This window comes from Grus americana, chromosome 1 (genome assembly GCF_028858705.1).
Source record: "Grus americana isolate bGruAme1 chromosome 1, bGruAme1.mat, whole genome shotgun sequence".
In the NCBI taxonomy this organism is placed as follows: Eukaryota; Metazoa; Chordata; class Aves; order Gruiformes; family Gruidae; genus Grus; species Grus americana.
The window spans coordinates 199,630,199-199,653,698 of record NC_072852.1 but is presented as its reverse complement, the minus strand read 5'-3'; the positions used below and the strand labels follow the sequence as shown (position 1 = coordinate 199,653,698).

At 40.0% G+C, this 23,500-nt stretch overlaps 1 protein-coding gene across 3 annotated transcripts in view; it reads right to left on the bottom strand.

The window, feature by feature from the left end:
- Positions 1-23,500, bottom strand: part of LATS2 (large tumor suppressor kinase 2) — a 50,510-nt gene that overhangs the window by 26,203 nt on the left and 807 nt on the right. Inside the window, exons 1-2 of one of the 3 annotated variants that reach the window (XM_054825496.1) lie at positions 19,143-19,278; positions 13,112-13,201 (exon numbers count right to left, since the gene is read on the bottom strand). The exons of 1 other annotated variant lie outside the window; for it this stretch is intronic. In XM_054825496.1, the coding sequence (XP_054681471.1) occupies positions 13,112-13,132 (21 nt within the window). In that variant the 5' untranslated portion in view covers positions 13,133-13,201; positions 19,143-19,278. Of the gene's footprint in view, positions 1-13,111; positions 13,202-19,142; positions 19,721-23,500 lie in introns of those variants that run through there. One more of the 3 variants, XM_054825489.1, reaches the window with a different exon arrangement.

Genomic DNA, 23,500 nt, shown 5'->3' with positions numbered 1-23,500 from the left:
TGGAACACATTACCACTGAACCGTTCTCTCCTTTGAGGATTTATACAACAATGGGACCCCAACTGACATCAAGCAGTAATGCACAGTCAAAAAGAAAAAAATATATATATCTGAGAAATATAGCTCCATTGTGAGACAAATGAAGGCTACTTCTCTCTCAGCCTCACAGTCCAAAGCAGCATGTCTCACATGACTGAAGAAACATCTGGGTTTTATCTTCAGATTTCTAATATTTTTCAGTACAGACACATACACATGCAGAATGCAAGTGTGCTGGGCAAGACTACTTGGTATATTTATTGTTCAAAGAGTAGGAAGATGTAGTATTTTTACATACAATATTATTTTGTAAAAATTTGTTGGCATTTTTGAATTTCATGTATTAATTGTAATGCTGTCTTTTTTAAAATTCTCAAAAATACAAAAAAGGCATTCAGCTTTTAACATTTTAAAATCAATATGCTTAACCTTGTAATACAATATACTCAAACTCTGCAGCATTAGGGATCTCATTAGACATTTTCCAGAAGTCTCCATGCAGCACTTAGTTTCATTAATTCTATCAAATGCACATGTATAACTACAAGTCCAAAAATAAGAATTGCTAACCATCACTGACTGCCACTTAGTGATTTTTAAGATTACAAAAAATACCCCTTTGTATTAAACGCTTTATACAACTGCTAATCACTGCAGCTTTCTGTAGTTGCAAGATAAAACTCTCAACTCTACCAGTGCTAGAGTCAAAAAAGAAAAAAAGAAAGAAAAAAACCCAGCTGGATAAAATATCTTAAGGTCAGGCTTTTTACATGTAAAGCAGCCACAGTAAAATTATTCACATTCTTAGCACATAGCTGACCGGGACAAGATTCCACGGAGAGGCAAACAATTCCCCCAAGAAAGCAGCTGCATCTTCCTCAGCTCAGGAGCTACTAGTGGGAGGGAGAAATGCCCACCGGCATCCCCAAAACTGACCAAGAGCAGGAAGAAAAATGAAAGGCTGCTTCTGCTCCATGGTAATGCTTCACACAACCGCTCCTTTTCTGTGTTCAGTGAGAATAGAGAAGTGTAAAAATAAATAAATAAATAAATAATAAAGCCAGTTGGTAACACACACTTTGATCAATGTCCTTCAAGCAGGCACCCAAGTCTAGTTAAACATAGAAGAGATGGGGGGAAATATTAGATAATATTGAACAGAACACCTGAAAGGAATCCAGTCATCCCGCTTTGCTTTTGCTGCATAATTCTTTTCAGAACTATCTTTTGAAAGTATAAAACAATAACTTTCCAGGTTTCCACAACAACTCTCTTAAATTGTCCTTTTTTATCTGGTATTTCCTTAGCAGTACCTTCACTCAGTTCACCTCAGCGTTATTTCTGTTGGCTACTGGCCAAGTGGCACACTTTAATAGCCAAGACACACAGTACTGAAGAAGCATCTTTCTCACCACTCCATTTATGTGTAAAAGCTGTGATATGTATTTTAGGTTATTGTAAGAAAATAAATCCTCTTACAAGATCCTTCTCAATGCAATCCCCTTAACATTAGTGTATCCTCACGAACTTGCCATTAGCCATCAACAAAATCAGCCCCAGCAACGTGAAAAATGACCATACCACTACTTTCAGCATTCATAACTTAGCATTCACATATTATCTTCCAGCTGCAAGTGTGTCGGCAGAAAACTACTCCCACCTTGTCCCTGCTGCCTGGCACTGCTCCCCATGGCCAAGGTTATTATCTGCTTCCCTCTTGCCTGACCACACTGCAGTCTGCTTGCCACCAGAGACAGATGGGTTAGCACAGTCCTATGATTTAGCTGCTGAAGCTAACTCAGCTCATTTTGACCCAAGCGAGCTAGGGTTAACTCCAGCAGCAGCTCAGCTGGGGCAGTAAGACCTGGGTGAGAGGAGGGGTAAGAAGAGACAGCACTGAGCAGATGGCTGTCTCTGGAGCACAGCTGGAAGGAGAAGAGCACATGAGCACAGGCTGAGCTTTCTCTTGGCATTTCCTCTGACGGTGGTTGACAGCCAAGGCAGCTGTCACTGCTCTCAACTTCTCTGCTCCTTTCTGTGCCCCCTGCCATACCCCACAATTGTGCTCGTGTCCTTCCCACCATCCCCAAAAAGTTATTTTTAACCTGGATCAGTTCCCTGATCAGCCACTGCTCAGCTCTGTAAACACTGTGCTGGCACTGCTTGCGGGAATGAACCAGGGAGGAACAAGCGGGAAGATGGGCAGCTCTGGCAGCACCACTGAAAGCTGCCCTCCTGGAGCCCCAGCCTAGGAGTCTCCTCTCCTTCCTTCACACCAACCTACAAACTTCCCAGGTGAATGGAATATGCTTGTGATATCTCAGACCATAAGGTTTTTGGTTCCCCCCCCCCCCCCGCTGCCTTAAGAAAGTTTTTAATTGCAGTATTTTGTGTGTTGGTGTCATATTAGGTTTAACAAGCTAATCCCTCTCTTAGTTGTGCAGTTATCACCTAATATTTCAAGGCAACAACAGGACATTCTTCAGAAATACATTTGATCATCTTAAAAAGATACAGCCAAGGGGAAACAGTCTTACATGACAGGCTATAAATCAACATGTTAGACAAGTAATTTTAAACCACAGGAGGAAGAAAAAAAATCTCACTGTATCAAGCCAATAAAAACCCTGTAACAGTGACTCTAGAAAATACTGGACCTATTCCATAACAACTATATTTCTTAGGAAAATACAGTATTTTGAACTCTAAGTAAAGAAGTCTGAACTTGATTAGACTGAAACAAAGGAGAGGGAGGAAAGCAGAGGACATGATTCCCCTCATCCTTCCTCTACAGTTGAAGTATGAGGAGGAAGCTCGAGATGGCTCAAGTAGATAAAGAAATCGTTCCCTTGACCAAGTCACTCAGTGGGTGAATGATCCTCACCTCCCTCCTTCAATCATTTACTCCAACTCTTAGGACACCATTGTTTTCCAATGTTTTGGAAAACATTTGATAGCAGAACAAATGGCAATTGTTTTTCAGGCTTCATTACATTATTATTAATAATAATAATTATGACAGCATATGCTCAGTTGCATGAATAATACTCGGAGACTGCAACGTTTCTTCTGAGATCTTTAAGGGTGCAAAACATTAAGAAACCAACAAGAGACAAATAATCACTTTTCTTCCTTGAGGAAACATATTCTTAAAAGTGAGATCTACAGCAAAATCATGCTGTGCAAAATTCTTCTCGAATATTTCAGACGCAGAATGAAACCTGGTCTGTGCTTTGGCAGGATAACACTAGCAGTAACAAGCACAATGCTACATGGCATGGAAGGGAGGCTTCATAACACAGCATCCCAGAAAATAAGGCTCAAAAATGTGCACTAGTGCACTGGTGAACATCTCAGTTTCTGGATGAAGTAAAAAGAAAAAGAAGTTTCCATGCACCTGTTCTACAAAGCTGCCAAAGGTAAGGATATATGTCTGGTTAGGCAATCAAGTTCTAAGTTCCTAAATTTCCCCTACGAGAATTCGGTGGAGACAGTACTCCTACTGGTTTCTAACCTGCGTGCATGTTGCCAAGTACTGTTAAATAGATGTCAGTGCATCACACCACACTGCAGGTTCATGAGAAGATCTGTGCTCATATTCCTTGAGCATGCCAAGTCCAAAACAAAGCTAAGCCTCCATGGTAATGATACATGGAGACAGTCTCTGTATTTTGATGATCGAATTCAAGCTTTTCAGTATCTGTCACTACCTTTAGAGAGTAACCACAGAGGTCAATGACAAGCAAGCTTACAAGTATGTGTGTGTATATATACATGTATAGAAGTATGTGTGAAAATCTGAATTTAGGCATTTTTTTTTTCCACAACTGAAATTCACAGGATTTATGTTCCAGAACATGCAATATCTGAGATGTTGGAACTATATGAAGTACTCTTATGCAAAGAAACCAGTAATATAGCAGTTCCATATGCAGTCCATTACTTGAATTACTATGATAATTCTTGTATCTTAATTTTAATAGTTTTCAACTTCCAGCTTGGCTCAGCTAAGAATCTAGTTACTACCCTAACCTGTAATAATCTGACAGCCTACATCTTAAATAGGATCTATATCCTAAATGCAAATGAGCTTTCAATGAGTATTACAATGCTCCTATCCAAGCGATCTGCCAAGCAACTTCTGCATTCTTTCTAACCTGAAATATACAGGCTGGGACATCCCACCAGCTGACTACTCATTTACTCCTGCTCTGAACATCTACCCATGTTTTCAATACAACCTCAAGCTCTCCTCTTGAAAAGCATTAAATAAGCAGACAGTAAGAATGACAGAGATATCTATGTGAACAATAAAAACACTAAATATCATTATCCTTTTATCTCCTCTGTGTTGCAACCTTCCTACATCCCTACCCTAGAAACATCAATTCAGGTTGTAACATCTTCTGGGTAGAGGCCTCATTTTTCACAATGATGTTACACCATACAGCTTTTCTGCCATGCTAATGTAACCAGTGGCTTTGTGTTTGATTATAGCTGTAATAGAGCAATGCAAATGTGAAATCCAAGGTGAACAGTAAAACTCTTGTTAATGATTTACACTGGTAACATGATCCATACCATACCAAGCTTTTCCCAATTTCTAACGCACAGGTCATACACCAAAGATCCTGTTCCGCCAGGAAAGGTACTGTGTTTTCTTATAATGTCATTACCAATGCTTAGAAAACTCTGTGGACGCCAACATCATAATTTAGAGAAGAAAGAAGGAAAATACAGGTACACTTCAAATTACATGAATATCTTAACTGGTTATTAATTATCACATATAGCTGGATTTAAATCATCCATGTAATCTGAAATCCAAGCTACCAATATGAAATGGATTTGAACAGATTTCCATTTAAGGCCAAAATCTGTGCCAAAACCTAAGTCTAAGTAAATGGACTTAGCATGTGTGTGTACTGGTGGAACAGGAGGACTCTTTTACTGCTCAAAATAGGCAGCAAAACTCTGGTCTGATGAAATCAATAGGAATTTTACTGCTGATTTCAACAAGGACAGAATTTCAGCCAAAGAATCTTCATCTTCCAGCATGGTGGGGCTATATCCCATAGCCTCACTCTAGAAATGCACAGTCGATCTGCAATCCCAAACACACTACTCTTCCCGACCTTCCCATCTCACTACACTCTGCACAGCAGTGCTCAGAGAACAGAGCCAAGTTCTACCAGAAATTCAGATCATGCAGGCTCTTCACATTTTGTCTTCTGACCCAAGCATCCAAGGGACCCTCTGTTGTTGCAGGTGGGGTCTGAGGAAGGAGAACACTGTTACTCAGTAGCTGATGAAATGAAAAGGCCTCCCCACCCCCCCAAGCACTTCCTGCAATGCTCCATACACTAAAGTCATATACCACTACAAGCTGGATCGCAGCTCAGTGCATTCCACTGCACTTTGTCACGCTTCCCTGACCAATACTATGCCAAAAATGACTAGCTTTAACAGTTCTCTGGTGAATAAAAGAGCTTTTGCAACTGTGAAACAGAGCTGAGTTTTTAATTCATGTTAAATCTGCTTTTCTGTTCTGAAGGAACATTTTTAATGCTGCCTATAATTCCCCTTCTGTGCTTTTTTTCTTACTTCTGTAGTAACTTTTGTGAAGATAAAGGGAAAATTCAAGCTGACTAGCTTTTAAAAGCCTTAAAGAGACCTCTAAAATATGCCTGAAGGAAGTAAAAATATGAACTAGCAAAATATGAAGATGAAAAAGATCCACATCATGTTCATATAAATGTAGAAATACACGGAATGAGCCAGAAGACTCGCAAGATAGCTACCATAGAGAACAAAATCCAAAGTACAGCTGGACTATCTAAACAAGCATAGAGCAACATTACCCAAGATTTGCACATTTACTGTTTATTTACTCAGTACCCAACTGAGCACAATCTTGTGGAATAATACTGATTGCTCCTGCAAACATCCCTTCTACTCACTAAGTACTTGTAGTTATAGACTATGCCCTAAGAAACTTTCCTTTGTAATCTTTTATTCAAACCCATGCCTACAATTACCAAAAGAACATGATTATGAGAAAACTGTAAAACTAACATGAGTACTTTACTCTGTTAAGTGTTCATTATGTCAATGCTTGGCTCCCCTCCATAGCAGAATAATACCAGCATGTTGCACGTGCACCCAAAAAAGGGATGCCACTTCTCTCCAAGCCAGTTCGCTTTGCTCAACACATCAAGAACTGTTGCCGGTCGCAGCCCATTTTTGGGACAGAGGATTTCACTATCCAACCCCATCTCCAGGCTGACCTGGAAATATGCCTGCCCCAATTGCTACTCATGTATGGAAATAATAAAGCTATTTTTATATGAAAAGCAAATCCTTTATTTTCCCAAAAGCAAGAACAACCATTGCAACAAGCATAGAAGCCAGGCGTTTAAAATAGAGGAGGGTGTTACCTAAAAGTAAAAAAACCCAATTAAACCTTGTAAGCAGAGCATGTGGGCAGGATGAGGAGTTTAGCATGACTTTATACAGCAAGCACACAAAAAACACCAAAAAGAGGGAAGTGGAGAGGAGGAAAGCAAAGCAACCTGGAGCTTTTAAATTCAATAGGCTGGGAAGGCGGGGAAGACGCCTCTCCTCCCCTGCAGTGCCTGCCAGCTAGAGCAAGCAGCAGTCACCCATTGTGCAGGGCACTGCTGGGAACCCCACACTGCTTTCTGTGTTGTGCAGGGAGCAGTTCTGGGTCAGGCTGCTGTTTCTTCCACAGTGCAGAGCTGAAGAAAAGGACTTTCCTAATGCCTGAGCCCAAGCCCTCGCTGAACATGTGCTGGCTTCGATTGTGCAGGTGGCTTGGGAGCTGAGAGACCAAAACAGCACTTCAGTGTGTATGATTAGGATTTTCATCCTCAAAAGCTACATCCAATTTTCAAGGCAGACACTTAATTAGCGCTAATGTTCCTCCAGTTAAAACAACCAGTCTGCTACTAGTGGCTGAACTCAGCGCTATGAGCTCTGTGACTCAATTGCCCTCCTCCCCAAGTAAATGCCAAACATCATCCTCTCTGTTCACACATCCAGTGCCTGCTTTTTAGCAGGGGCTCCATCCTCGTTATGCTTCCCATGTGCCCTCATGATTGTCGGTTATCACTCTTCTGTCAGCATGTAAACCTCAGCAGTAATACCTCCTCTATCCATTAACTGCCATGATCTGCAGGTCAAAAAAAAAAAAAAAAAGAGCGGGGAAGTAAAAATTAGTTCAATTGAGCCTCTTCCCAGACTGGGAAACCACAAAACTACTATGTGAATGTAGCAAACCAAACCAGATCTATGGTCTAGTGGCAGCGTTTTCCCCAAATTCATGGGCTCAGAAGTTTGCGTGCAAGGAGGGTTGGTGGTGCCCTGCTAGTTTGACTCAGGGTTTTGTCTAGTGCTGGGCAATGGTCCTGTTTCAAGGTAACGGCAGAGAGGAAGAGAAGGAAGTTTTATGCGTAGCTGAAAATAAGACACCTGGCCTTGCCTAGATGCTGTGCTAATGCTACAGCTGGCTGTGGTACCAGCAGTAGACAGCGTCTACCACAGTAGACAGTGACAAGCTTGGGAGCACAAACCCTCCTCCACGAGGCAAGAGGAAGAAAATGGCTCTTTGCAAAGACCCAAGGAATCCTGTTAATCACGTAGTGCTGCTATTTGCCCAAAATAGCGTTCCTGGAGATACTGAACACATAGCAGGACGTTCTGACCTTCCCAGGAATCTGGGAGAAGGCAGCTCTGCCTCCAACATGGGAGCTCTGCCACAGACTATGCTGCAGCTCGGACTCTTCTTTGCCTCGCAAGAAGAGGTGTTCCAGGCTCAGGAGGCAACAGCTTCTCCCTGGCAGTAAATCTGAGCACCCTTTTCTGCGTTAAGTGTAGAGCAGGGCCTGCAACAGCAAGTTCTCAACCTCCAGCAGTTTGTAACACTTAGAAACCACAAGGAAGTTCCTGGAAAAGTGGCACTGATTTGTTATAGAAGGTTTTACAGCACCAAAGTAGTACTGAAAAATACTTTTTCTAGGTTACTTTCATGTGGCTAAAACCCCTGAAGGTTCACTTCTCAGTAAACAGAGAGATGGGGGGCAGGTGGAGGAACACCAACACAAATGAAAATTCTTGTGGCTTGCTTTTGAATTTGCTGGCACTTCCCAGTGAGGTCCTGCTTTTGTAGTACGGGGAGCTGGCAGAAACTGATGACTTTTGCCTGCTTATAAACTCCTTCTAGGCTCTAGGTCTTCAATTTGCACTGTTGAGCACTGCAGCAACATCATCTCTCCATCATTTGTGTAACTGCAACACCACAGATGCGTTTCACAGGTTCTTCATAACACACCTTCAAGAAAGCACTCAATGAACTTAGGGCTTGCATTAGAGAGCATAATTAAAAGTTTTTCAGAATGGGAGGGATAGCAAAGGTGCAAGAAATGATCACACAAAGCAAAAGGAAGTGAGTTTCCAGCATAGCGACTTCTGGAGCACTTGAAAGAAAAAGAGGAATTCCACCCTGCTCCAGCACACAGACAGCTGGTCGCTACCATGTCCGGGCAGCACACATCACACAGGCGATGAGGGGATCATCTAAAGGCACAATCAAGAAACTGTGCTGGACAATCAGAAAAGAAAAAAAAAAAGGCTCCAGCAAGGTGGAATGCATGTGTCTGGAGAAAGTTATTCAGCACTCATTTGGACGCAGGACAAAAACAGCCCAAAATTGGAGTGGATTTGTCTTGAAACAGAGATGTCTCTCATATGGCCACAATGTTTTATATTTTTAATTGGGACAGCCAGAGATTTTTTTGGTTTGTTTTTGTAAACAAGGATACTCTGCACATATTAATATTTCCAGGGTTCCAGTGACCTTAGTTAAATTAGGTTTTACACACCTTTACCAGGGTGACACCTAGCAGGAAGGTGGAATGAACACAGTGACCGTGGCAAAGCTGGAAGAAAAGCATTAATGGGACAGATGGCCAGTTTAAGCACAGACTATGGAGTCCTGACACTGAATGGAAGATGCAGACATTAAAATATATGGACCATGCTGTCAAATTCACATTACAGTTGCATTTATAATTCTTTAGGATGTCACATCAAATCTAAAAAATTAGGTTGAAGTCTATAGAAGAGTTTTCTTAATAGTTTGCAGTCATAAAAAAAATAATTAATTTAGGGTATTCAGAGGCACATGGAGAATAGCCTGTAGGAGGTGTTGAATATTAGTCACTCAACCCAACGGAAAAAAAAAATGCAATAGGACAACAGGTAAAGGAAGGTATAGACTTGAACAGCCTTGAAGATATTTAAGAGTTGATACAGTGGAAGAACAAAATGAACAGGGAAAGAGGGAAGCTGCAGAGCAGAAACGATGATCTCTGAGTCGGTACTGACAATGTCTTCTGCTTTGAAATAACCCACATCCAATGGATTCATAAATGGTGGATAAAATCCAAACCTAACCATATAGACTTATATAGGAGTAATTTTACACTGCAGTCAATTTCTTTGCAATACAAAAACTTAACTGTATTATCACCTAGGATCAGTAGTCTTCCTTCTAGCATTTTATGTATGTGAGGAGTAATACACTGCATCTTTGCATGCTTCAGCTGAAATGAGTAATTTACAAATCATGCATTAGGGTAACGAAGGATATAGAAAACAGTTGCAAAATGCTTGGTCATTCAAGCAATCTATGTTTAAATCTCAATGTTTTTCCATTTACATTGCATCTATATTTCTCTAAACGCATGGAAGACAACAGGTGTCACAGTAAGTGTTTCACATATGCGCACATACACTGGTAACAACTAAAGACAAAGCAGCACAGAACATAGTTATTTTCACAGGCTGTCCCTGCCATAGCTGTTACTTGATTCGCAAAGCTATGGGTACACAGCGTTCTTTGGCTTCAGCCTTTTGAAAATTAACTGACCTAGATATAATTTTTTTTAAAAGTATTTTCATATCCTCTCCTGTTCTCTTCATCCTTTGCCTCCCTGGAGAAATATTTTTAATTGCTTGGATTCAGTTAAAATGAAGAGCACAAGTTTCTCATCAGGAAAAATCCATCTCTTACACTGCAGGGAAGCAGAACACAGCCTCAAACATTAGAATCTTGTTTACTTAGACTGAAAAAGAAATCTTCAGCGCAGTACCAAATCCTATGGATTAAGTTCTTCACAAACAGCTGGTACCATGCAAACACTGCAGTTGTCATAATACATATACCCACACACGCATCTCTTCAGTGAAACCTATGTGTAAATTTGTATATGAGAAGTTTCTCGTGAACTGCCAGTGACAGTCCAGATAGCAGAAGACGACTATTAGAACAAAAGCAGTTTTGCTATGCTGCAACCATAGCTGGGTGACCCCATCAAGATCAGAGCTGACAGAACCACCTCAGCAGAAGCCACATGGTATCAGGGAAGACACATCAGCTGCCGAGTAACATGAAGCAGAAAATACTCCAGCAGCAACAGCATTTTGGGTGAGCAGCAGCAGACGTGTAGAGGCGGCAAACAGCAAGAGTTTGACTGGTTGACTTTCACTAGGCTTTTATTTAAAAAATTATCTTCTGAAGTTGGGAAATTGGGATCACTCTCAAGTCTGGACAATATGAACCTGCTGCTGCTGCTACGGGAGGATAACACCAGAGACCACAATGCCACAGCAACTTCAGCCTCTATCTTGGTAATAAGAAGCATTTTTAAATTTAATTTTACTTTTTTCAAAAAAGTTAGGGAATGATGAAAACCTAGAAATAAGGACCAGCATTTTCCACTCCAAGCAACACAAAAATGCTAGATCTAAGCTACACTCACAAGTACATTATGGACATAAGCAGAAAGAGTGAAAAAAGTGGAATGTATTTCACATGCTGTACACATGACTTATGTAAGGATAAGGTCCAAATTAACACAAACATCTGTAGCTTTAAGCAAACAGACAGGATGTCTGCCACTCCTAGAATTTACTAGTGCAAACTGCATTTGTTCCAGCAGTACTTGATTGTAAAATATCTACTCTAGAGTAGCTATATCCATACTGAGGCAGCTTGCAATCAAGCTAGAATTCTTTCTTAAGTCAAATAAAGGAAAACCGAAAACCTGGGCCTGCCCAGCTCTTAAGAGATATTTAAAAAAAAAAAAAAAGGTGGGGAATTAATGGACATAACAAATGAGAAAAACATCAGCTGCCATCACCAAGAAAACTCGACTTGAAGGTCCTTTCACGTCTCTCCTCGCCTATTTTAGACAGCATTGCATACATGCATTTGCAAGTCACAGAGACAGCCAGTACCCAAGGAACAAAGAATATATGTACTGGAACCTGATTTATGGTAGGTTGGGGGGACACACAGACAACACACATGGGACATGGACATTATATAGGAGTCACCACCACCACAAGCAGTGGCTGAGCAGGATTTGAACGCTGTGCCCAAGGGAACACCAACAAGCTGTGGTCTGCTCAAAAGTGACATGATCAACCTCACAACCAAAAAGCACTTCTGCTGCATTTTGTAGCACATAACTGTTCACCTTCAGAGCAACAGCAGTGTAATCCTCAGTCCCTACCTTCTGGGCACGATCATGCTGGTCACTGTTTCTCCTTCCAAGAGTGGTCTGATAAGAATTCAGCCAGTATCTTGAATATTTCCAGAAAACAGACACACAGTTGTAATACTACCATGCTTTCAGAAAATGCAGTCACAGTAACTTCATTCTGTCCTTGGGCAAATATGACAATATCTGGCAATAATATTTTATAAATAAAATGGACAAAAAAGTATTTTAGTTCCCTTCGGTTTACTGGATTATATTATGCAATTGAATGCCTGGCTACACTCTTGTAATTTAAATTACTATAAGCTCACATACCTGGTGACAGTATTTCTACACAGGGTACAGATGAAATTCCCCATTTTTTTTTTTATTTCCTGTTAACATAGCTGCAGCTCTGCTGATCAACTAATTTCAAAATGTCTGCAAAATAATTTATCCTAAGGGTACAGCACAAAAAAAAAAAAAAGAGTGAGGAAAAAGGATTGCTATTGTAAGCTACTCTGTATATTTGGCCATGCTTTAAGATAAAAAAATAAAGATCACTCCACACAAGCATGGCACATACCTGTACATCACATATGAAGTAGTCATGGACTTTTATTTGCATTCTTCTGGTTCAATCAGCAGCTTTAACATAAACTTTTATTTAGTTTAGCAACTATCAGAAAAGCATTCCTAGGCTGAATTAAATGAGTTCCAAATGCACATCTTGGATTACCTCTAAGGACTGTAGCATGCAAAAGCCTTACATCCAGTTCTTCTACTGAAATCTCCCTAAGTTTAAAAGTGTCATTCCATTTTTCTGAGAAAGAAAAAGAAAACAACCACAAACACAACCAAAAAAAATACTGAAAAATAGTGTCTCTCTGTGAGGGAGTGTATCAACATGAAATGACATTGGTTCCTCTCAGATACAAGCTGAAAAGAACAGCAGAGATTTAAGCTGAGAACAACAACAAAAAAAAAACAAACAAAAAAGCAAACAAAAAGCAAAAGGAACAGTTACACCCTACTACTATTGTGATATCAACTTCCTGTTATAATAACGGCAATCTTTACTTTTGGTCACAAGGGCTTTTCTTATTCAGAGACTGAAGTTAATGCTTATGCAGAATTTTTAGTGACTGTGATGATGCGATTTCCTTTTTTATTAAAAAATAAAATGCATAGCTCAACCTTCTGCTGGCAATTAAATTTTAATAAATACAATTTAAGTATCCAATGCAAGTTAATCCTGCACCCTGTTACAGCAATATATAGACTTTTATATTAACTCCCAAGCTTCTAGAATGATTATCTGACATGAGGAATAGGGAAGCATTAGTTTAACATAACTCAAGATTCACGCTTATCTGCAGTTGAAGTCTGGCATCCAATTCCTGGTCTGTCATTTCAAACATAATCCTACTACCAAGTTGCAATTTATTCTATAGTTTGCCAAAGAAGAAAGCAGACTAACAATAAAGGGCAGAGTTTAAAACACATACTGCAGTCTTGTTCAGTGCCATATTACTGCCCAGTTGCCAAGAAGCCACATCTCATCACGTGAAGGGGCATGCCAAGGAGTACTTCCACCACTGCAAAAAATGCAAGGGAAAAGACAAAATTCTTTTTCTCCCTTCTGCAGGACAAGAATATACTTTAAGCAACACTCACAGAAAACAAAGCCAAGAGCCCCTTCCTATATGTATTGCAGGAACTGCATCACAATGCAGAGGATTTAAGTATATTCACTAAGACTGTGTCATGAAGAAGTGACAGAAACATAGGAAGACTGGAAACAAGACAGAGGTGTCAGCAGGTATCAGCTGGTATCAGCTCAAGAGCAATCCTTGCCTCTTGCTTTCAGCCCCTGGAAAGCTATGACTGACTTTTTCTGAAGCAGCTAAAAACTGAAATGACTGAAGGGGCTAACTTCAGGCATATTGGTGGGAAAACACATTCCCTCACATGCTTTGATGGAATAACGCTGGACAACACTGGAAACTTCTCAGAAATGAGAAAAAGGTTGAAACCAAAAAGAGAGGTTAGAAAGAAAAAAGTATAGAAAAAAGGTTATGAAACAAGCTCTGAAAAAAAAAAAAACCAAAGAGGATACAGACTTAACAACTTACCTTCAAATGAGGGAGGCAAACGAACACACAAGAGACTGCTGGCCTGAATTATCAAATCTACTTTGGTTACTAAAATAAAATCCTTCCCCTCCATTCAGCAATGAGTGGCCTCATTTGAAGGCCTCTTTCTTCCTCTTTGTAACCCAGGAATACTTATTTCCTCCTGACCTGCAATATACCTTGTAATGACTCTTGCCACCTTTAACATATGTCTCACAGAATAACCTAGGCAATCTTACCACAGCTCATTCTTCAGTCATTTTTCATTAACAAAGCAATCTGCACCCAAAACACCCAAAAGATGACTAAGATGTTCATCCTGGAGGTTTTGGCAAATAGCTGGTCAAGCAGAACTCTTAACACAGGGAAAGTTTACTCAAGCAGAAGACAAAATTTTGTTACAGGATAGGCCAATGTGATGAAATTAATTCCCCTGTTTGCTCAGGGTTATTACAAAATTTGCTGCCCTTCACCTTGAAGGCAAACTGTCTTTTTAGACATGTCCTCTTAACAAATACATCGTAACAGATACTTTTAACTACAAGCAAAACTCCAGCCATGCATTGTCTGTTACCAAAACGAAACTTTGCATTGTATCTGCCTCCTCTCATTGCTCCAATGATACGATAAAAAGTCATACTGCTCAGTAAAACACTGCTAGATGGCACAGGGATTATATGTGAACAAGCATGACCTAAAACCCTATATAGAAAAGAAAAAAAAAAAGAATACTAAATCCTTGTGTAAAACCAAAAGGACTTTCTACCCAAGCTCTACCTGGCATAGTAGAATTTCCCTCACTTAAAGAAGTGCAAATATTTGTTCAAATTGAGAGAAATACCGTATTCCCCATTCTCAAAGTTTCCCAAAAGCAAGCGTTAGTTCCCAAATCAGGGTGGAATCTTTGCCAAATGGGTTAAATAGAAAGGATGCAATCCATGATGAAGAGATCAAAAGAATCCTGGAATGCAAGAAGGAGAATTTAAAAAAAAAAAACAAACCACCACCACCCCACTTCTACAAAGTGAATTCATGAACTCAGTGTAACACAGATGACAAGATGGTCAGCTTGATATTCTTAGATACATTACAGTACCCACAAACACCATTCCAGTTCCTTGAAAGACACTATAATTAGTGTTCAAAGGACAGATCTTACCCTTTGAAATGTTCTGATATTGGCACAGGTGGGGCATACATGGTTTATTACAGAGATATTTATAAAAGCCTCTGGAAAAAAATGAAGCATCAGGATTTCCCCGCTTCACATATTCACGTAGTTATTCAGTGTACAGTGCATGATGCATGTTACTGGAGGTACGTAGCCTGTAAAAAAAATCCTAAACCATAATTTTTTCTTAAAAACAGCTGCCCAAACTATGTCTAGAAATCTTCACCCAGAAAAGGCACCCTTGCTCAAAGAAAAGTTTGCTTACAAGGAGGGGGAAGGAGGAAAAAAAAAAAAGTGAAAAGTGTGTAACGTTCCACAGTTCATCTAGAACTGCTGCAGCCCACTCTAAATTACAATGTTAGTGGCTGTTTATGCTCTAAGGAAGTACAGTAAGTACAGTACAGCCCATTCAGGTTGCTGGAATGTCACTGATCTTATGCTCAATTGCATCTATTCATTAGAAAAATTCAATCCACAACAGCAGCTGCATTTACCACCACACCCCAAACGCCATCCAGTTGCCCCAGGTGATTCCAGCGGTTTACCAGCCCAAGGACAGACGCTCCATACTCTTGTCCCTCTGCAGTGACTGCAAGTTACACTTCCAAGCCCAAGGAGTTTTATTTACTAAAGAACAGTATATTAGCAGTGCTTTTGGCTTCAAGCTTTTGCAACAAAAAAGGTTCGGCCTTTTGCAGTCATGTTCTACAAGTTTCAAAACTGTTTATGCTGCACTAATTATTTTTGATTTAAACTTGCTAAATAATTACTGTTGAAAAGATGACTTAAGCAAACAACGGACAATTTATTCCATTTGAGAAGAACTATGACTAATTATATGTGTAATTTTGGTTTGTATCTCTTAAAAAAAAAAAAGTGTGTAATTCTGACTTCTTTCAGGTCAACAGCAAAGTCCCCATTAAGTTTTGGGGGCCAGATTTCACTACAAAATCCTAAGTTACACAATGACTGAAAAAAAATCGTTCTGAAAGAACGTGGGTCATTAAGCAGTACACTGGTAACTTCCTAATCAATTTAAAAAAAAAAAATAGTGTTTTCACATGTAACACCTATGACAACTAACTGAAAGACACAAGAATTTTGCATTTACTTCATGAATTACATGGCATTTTATATACTTGTTAAGTTTACCAACCAGCTTATAACCAATTTCCTGTCTGTGTGGGTCTTTCAGAGAGCAAGAATAAAATAATAAAATGTTATGATGTTTCCTATTTAATTAAACCCATTTCAATTTCATCTTAAAACTTAGAGTCACTTATGCAGAACAGGGAGCTACAAACCCTACCTTCATGTTACCTGGTAGGCAACATCTCTCGTAGTATGTAAAATGGTTGTTGTTAAAATCTAACCATGCTACAGATATGCTAGATGAGTGGAGCTAGTAAGAGTAATAAATAGAAGTATCCTTTCCCCAGCCTCTAAAATGTATACTCCTTTCCTCTTAATTGTCACTGCTCCCCTTCACCCTTCCAAAAATCCTTCTTGTGGCCCAATAAACAGACTGAAGAAGAATCCCTATCCTTGTGTGGTGTCCCCCGGAACAGATTATCCACAAGGTTAGGATTACTTTCCAGTGCTCCATCAAGAACACCAAAAAGCATCAGCCCAAACCCAGCTTGAAAATGGAGTTCACATAAGATCAAACTGAATAATGTTACAGCCATCTATTCATTCTTCACAACTTCCTACAATGCTCATGATTAGAGCTTCTTATGACAAGCAGCCAAATTCAGGACACTTGCAGACGTTAAACAACTGATTAGTGTACCATGTAGCAGGATCAGGAGGTGTAAGACTTTGTTGTCTACAGGCTGGCTGCAGGGGAAGTAGCTATTCATGGAATTAAATCCTTAACCTATGAACATTTGCTCCTGGCATTTTGGTGAGGGGGCTTCAATACCCATTTACCAACCTCACACTAGCATTGGGTCCAGGGGTAACTAAAATCAGCCCCAAAGAAACTGAAGCTGACTTCACTGCTCTGTTAAATCAGAGATCTGTTAGCTGCCTGGAGGACTACAGATGATGTCCACGCAGTAGGCATTTAAAGGCTTTGATTCACAAGCAGGAACAGGGTAGCTTGGGATGGCTGATTTACTACACATCATGCTCTGAAACAGTTCAGCATTTGATTCAAAATGCTCAGCACCAGGAAGAAAGGAAGACTCTAGAGGCAGTAATCAAGTCTGTCACCATACACCACGCCATCCCCAGGGCCAGATACCATTCACATCATCTCAAGAAGCTCCATTCATTCACAACCCTCCAGGACAGCCAACCTTCATATGGCCTGGACCCACATTAGGAAACCAAGCATTTTTAGCCACAAGACTCCAGTTTTGGAACCCCTATGTGGACTCTAGCCAAATGTGATTCTGCTTATGCTTAGGTTAAAATGCCAAACACACCTAAGGGATAGGGCAAATAATGCTGTCTCCAGGCAACAAGTCACAGCTAGGGAGAAAAGCTAAATGCGAGGGTGGAAGGATCATGGCCAGTGAGGTGAAAAAAACCAAACCCACAACCAAAAACGTGCAGACAAATTTAAGGAGGTAGAAAAAACATCCACACCAGAGTCAGAACTGGGCTCATTCTCAGTACTCTATAAGAAGTAATACCATTGTATGAACGTTGAAGTCAAAATAGCTAAAGATACTAAAAACTTTACATATATAGTGCATTACACTGCCTTTAATACCAAGACATTTTAACAGGTGCTCAGGTATTTTTGTTTTATATATTGGCTTAACATTTCTGTGCTGTAGTGTGCTCAAAGTACTTTCCAAGATTTCTGTCCAACAAGCCTGTTCTGTGTGTGAATTATTTGTCCATGAAACCTACCAAATGCACATTTCCAATCCAGAATCCAGCTGTGCTCATTTAACCTTGGCTCATACTCACAGGGAGTGTTCTCATCCTAAACAGCTAGGGAAATTTAGAGGGTAGAGTTCTAAAAAACACTGTGTTTTCATGGCATGCTTAAGATCAGCGAAAATCCTTGGTTCCTCCAGTTAAATAATTCAGTACAGCATCTTGGTTCACTAGACTAGAAACTGTTTAGTTGTACTGCAGCACTTCTCATTGGATCTGCAATCTACTCTAGCTCTGATTATCTCATATAGCATAAACTCTTTGGAATAGAAACAGCCCTAATTAACATCTATACAGCTCCAGAACAATGCAGACTGTTTGTAACGCCTGATGTTAGTTTTGTTATACAGATGCAGAATGTGGTCTAGGAGAGTCAAGAAACTCACACTCTGCCATGAGTGAATGGAGGTTAAGTTCTGAAATCAAGGAAATACCACTGAAAGCACTTCAGTTTTAAATTTCTCCAGTTTATATCAAGGACTATAAATGGAAATGTTTCAGCTTGTCAACAACTGCCATTCAATCACACAGGGAAAAACAGCTGTTTCCACAACAATCAGAATCAGAACCCAAAACAGCACTTCATTTCTAAAAAGCAAAACATTGAACTATTCCTGGACAGAGGTGAAACTCAATACTAACACTGGAAACACATGCAAGATGAATACAGCTCAACACAACAAGACCATGTTCTGCACCAGGTGAACGGTCTTTGAATTAAGAATACAGTTTAGCATCGACCTCAGAATGACAAAAGCAAGCGTCTCTGTGCCAAGTCCCTTATCTGAGACAGGGCTACCACCTCTTGACAGAAGCAGAGAAGATGAGGAAGAAAAGGTGTGCACCCAATGCTGCTTGAACATCCAGCCAGTTCCACCTGCTTCTGGCACACAGCAAGTGAGCTTCTTCAAAGACCATATACTGTCTCTGTGATTTCTTCTAGTTGCCTCTGACAGTGAGCCGAGCTTAGATGTGCTAGACAAAATTCCACCCTAATACAGCTAAGGCTTGTTCCAGTATTGAGAGGAAAAAAGAAGGAGGGGAAAAAAAAAACCCGAACACAAAAGTAAAAACCACAAGCTACACTGTTCAGTCTTATACATTGGAGAAATCATAAGACAATCCTAGAGGTCACCATGACCACCTTTAACATGAATTAACCCTACACTATGCAAGCCCATCTACTCTGCTAGTCATACATCAACATGACTGCCAGAAGAATTGGTGCATTTTGTCATCCAGCAAGCTTGATAACTTCCATCAAAATCCTTTCCTTAGTCCTGACTATAAACTTGTTTTCAAGGCAGTGACAATCCCCCCCTCCAAACTCATACGTACCTGATCACAACCTGCATTCACCAGTTCCTGGAGCATCTGCCTATTTACTTCAACAGTTGCTGTAGTGCTCGACTCATTAGCAAAAGGCAGCAAAGAATATCTAATTTCTCGCAGAGCTTTCTGATACGGTCCAAACTTGGGCGTTTGTCTCATCTGCTGCTGCCTTGCAGCATCCTTCCCTATTAAAATCTTAGGGTCCAGAGAAGTTTCACCGCCTGGTCCAATAGGTAGTCCCTGACCTGAAGATTTGGATGGTTGCTTTAAACCTTCTCGAATCTCTTGTAACCTTTGTCTGCTGTTTCCAGAATATGTCGTAGCAGGAAAAGTCTTTGGCCTCATTGTTAATCCAGTTTTCTCTGAGCATAAATACAGCTTTTTTCTTAGGGTTTTTTTTAAACTACTTTATTTTGAAACAGTGTTGCTTGATGGTATCAATTTCTTGTAAACATAATCCTTCAAAGAGAAAAAGGCAAAGTTCTCAAGAAATTTCTGCCAAAGTTTTACTTCAGCTCACAATCTTCATGTTTCCTACAGAAAATGAAATTCCTTGGAATCATCATTTTGCAGACTGACAGTGTCTGAAACAAAAGAAAATAGAAAGTACATGCAATTAAGTTGATATTGTAAATGCCTCTGAAGGGACAGCATGACAATTAATCACGTGAAAGTGAATCAGTTTAACCTATTAAGCTGTCACAGCTGGATTCCCTTTAATGATTTTCACTTTATCTGTTTTCAAGAATAGGATTCCAAAAGGCTTTCAACATAATCAATAATCCATTTTTCTTTAAAGTTTCATTTTCAAAATAAATGAAAATAAAACTCTTAAAAACTACAACATTTAAGAATTTTACAGTACCTGTGGCAAGTTTCCCACACAACACAGGACAAGCCTATCCTATTTCATAATTAGGGAAGAGTATGCTCATTAAATGTTTTTCCCCCCACTTAAGATTTCATTTGTTTTACACTAGCTGAGCTCAGTTTCAGAAGTTTATGAAAAAGATTTATAATGGAAATATTGATCACTCTAACCAGAGCAACTTCTGGTATTTCAATAACAAAGTGAATAACAGAAAGACAAGATATTTTGCCTTTCTACGTTAATATCTTAGCAAATCCTGAAGGTAAGAATTCTCCCCAGAACTGGAAGGAGGAGGAGGAAAAAAAAGTGGTGGTGGGGGGTACAGGACATTTCATTAGCTGTGCCTTATAGGGAAGAAAGGGGTAGACAGAGCTACTCAGTAACAGCAGAGGAAGCAGAACCAGCTCAGTTGGCATCCCAACACAGAAAAAAAGAGACTTGGAGAGAGATTTCTGTACCTCTTCTGACATACAGCAGAGAACAAGCATGTAGTGCAGCTGAGCTACTGTGCAACTTGCGATCTCTGTGCAGCATGAAGTTAAGGTAGGATTCTTGGTGTAACTAAGTCTTCATGGCATCACCATAATAGAAACATTAAATAATGGTACATTTGGAAGATGATTAAAAAGACAGCTTAATCAGAAATGTCATCTCACTATTGATGCTGCTTGCGCAAGTTTGCTTCTGCTGATGATACTAGCACTTGCAAAGTGACACCTGAATGGTGCTCAAACCTCTTTGTTCAGAAGGTCAGAATTTTGCTCGGTTGTTTTCAAATTGCAAATACAGAAGATGGTAACGCACTGTATGTTCCTCTCTGTCACTCAGAAGTTGATTGGATTTTTTTTTTAAAGGTGCTTCACTTCTGATCATAGCACATTTATCATTGGAAGAGGTTTCTCCAGAAAGTATTGTTCTTTATTTTCACATGCTCATACTAAAACTCAACTCATTGCAACAACTCTTCCTGTGATAGCTGTAGCATTTCCCAAGAAAAAAAACATTTCCATACATTTACCATCACTCCTCACTGCCAAGCAAACAGCTTACTACTGTGAAGGCCAAGAGAATCTGGATGCATCCACCTCTGAAGCCCATCACCACTTCCTCATCAGTAGAGTCCACTTCAAGCTTTCCTCTACAACCAAAGACTGAAATGTAACAGTGAAGTCAGACTCTAGACTCTTTTGTGATGGTTCACCAGTTTGAAATGCAGGAACACAGATTAATCACTTGAGATCTGGTCTACGTGTTATGTTCTTAGAATGCATGCCATATACTCCTCTAATGGGAAATTTCTGTACAGTCTAACATCAGTCCAGATCCACATCTTAGCTGAAAGGTGGTAGAGCTCTACACTGAAAGCTCTAGGATCAAACTACTTGAGAACACACAATGAAGGGCACTCACATCAGCCCCTTTTGCCTAGATATAAGTGCTCGGTTAACTAGAAGACACCTATAATGTATTTGAGGTCTTGAGCTCCTCCACTCAGTACTCTTTAAGGATATCCTGCAACCCTAACTCACATACAGGACCAAGAGACATAAATACCCACATGCACATTGGACAGGGTTTGCCACTTGTCTTAAGGGAAGTGCTAAAGCTGTTCATCTAGATTTTGATATTTCCACAAACAACAAATCAGCTATTAGTCAACAACAGATCAAGTTTTCATTGCTCTCAGTGAAGAAAAAAGCAACTGAAGAATCCCAGGAACAGATTTTTGTCTACTTAGAATATAGCAAAAGATAATACATAGACTTGTTAAAAAAACAAACAAACAAAACAATAGTATTGCAGCCTTTTTAGGATTACATCATAACTAGCTAGTGCTTAAAAGATACAGAGCAATTAATTGGTCTATAACTGTCTTTTCCTGACAGCAGCAGGCACCATATGGCTGGGTTTAGGAATCTGGGTTGTTCTTCCTTTTCAGTCCCTGTGCCAATCCTCAGGCTTGGGACACGCTGGAAAAGCTTGCAACCCCCCACCTTTTTGCAGCAAAGAACTGCTTTCCCGCTTACACACATGCTTCACATAAAGAACTTTTGTGACCTTTAGCCTTAAGCTCAAGTCTAATAATGCTGGGTCAAGCCAGCTGGCAACTTCCTTAGCTTACTTTTACAATACTGCTAAACCAGAAGGAAACATTGATCGTTTAGACAGTATGAATGAGAACAGCAACGACAGTAAGTACTGGAGCTTACTGCAAACGTGTTTCATATTTTGCAGAAGGGTTTTTTAACTAAATATGTAAGGTAAGCCAAGAAATTGGAACAATAAATATTACAGATGATTTACAAAGACAGACAAGCTGCCTGCTTTTTAAAATCTTCCTGTGATTTGCATTTTTAGCAAAAAATAAAAGGGCTGTAAGTTTTAAAAGATATGTAGCATGTCTAATTCTGTCTAAGCATTTCTGACTATATATCTGGATTTGGATAACTCAAAATCCTTCTAATCTGCACCTTGTCTACAGCAGGAATGTATCAATAGCCTTCATGCCATCACGAGAAATGATTTTTCAGAATTATTTCTGAGCTTCAAGTCATTCGAACTAAACAATCCTAAGGTTTTTCTTTTCTAAATTGTTATATGTTCTGCACTACTTAGAAGATATCCTGAAGATACGATATTTCAAATACATGCAGTATTAACTGCATCAAGTTAGAACAATTTTTCAATAACTGATTACATTTCTTCATTTGAGAAATACCAATAGCTGCTCTGGCAGCAACCAACCAACCACACTGAAATTATATGCTGATGTCTGTCGTCCCACCAGCACTAGCTATTCACTCTCCTGTTTCTTCATTCACCAACAGGCTGCATGTGCTAGTGGCTCTGTGGAGCTGGGACACAAGCAAGAAACTAAAGCTCAGCTGTATTTCAAGAGCTAAGTCCCAAACCCTGAGCCGGCGAACTGTTTCCTTGTGCAGGCACTGTAGTGATCACTGCAGAAAGGAGGAGTAAAGTTTTAAGAAACTGCTACAACTGCCTTCCCTCTCTCAATTTACAGGTATTACTTTGGTTTTTTTGGATCACAAATTCATGGAAGCAGGGACCATCCACTTTGTACTGGAAGTCTAAGACTGTCAGGGGCAAGGAGGAGGAGGGTTTCAGGAATTTCATTATTATACAAACTGTGCTCCCCTTTATAAGTGGGCACATGGTGAAAGTGAAAAGAACTGAAGTGAGGATTTTCCGCAAAATCATTCCTCCTCTCCTTCCTCCTGCTAACAAAACTGTCCAGAAGTAACTCTCTGCCCACGTCCCACTGCCAACCATAAACACTAACCCAATCCAGCGCTGTGGGAAACAGCTCACCTTCCCCATCCACAGCAGACCAGCAGTAATTGACCGCAGAGCCTGGACACTCCAAATAAGCCTTTTTTTTTTTTTTGCGTCATTTGCGCGAGTGCCTTTGCCGAGGAAGGGGGTATTTCAACATGCACACCACTCACGAGGCAGGAGAGAGGGTGGCGAAGTG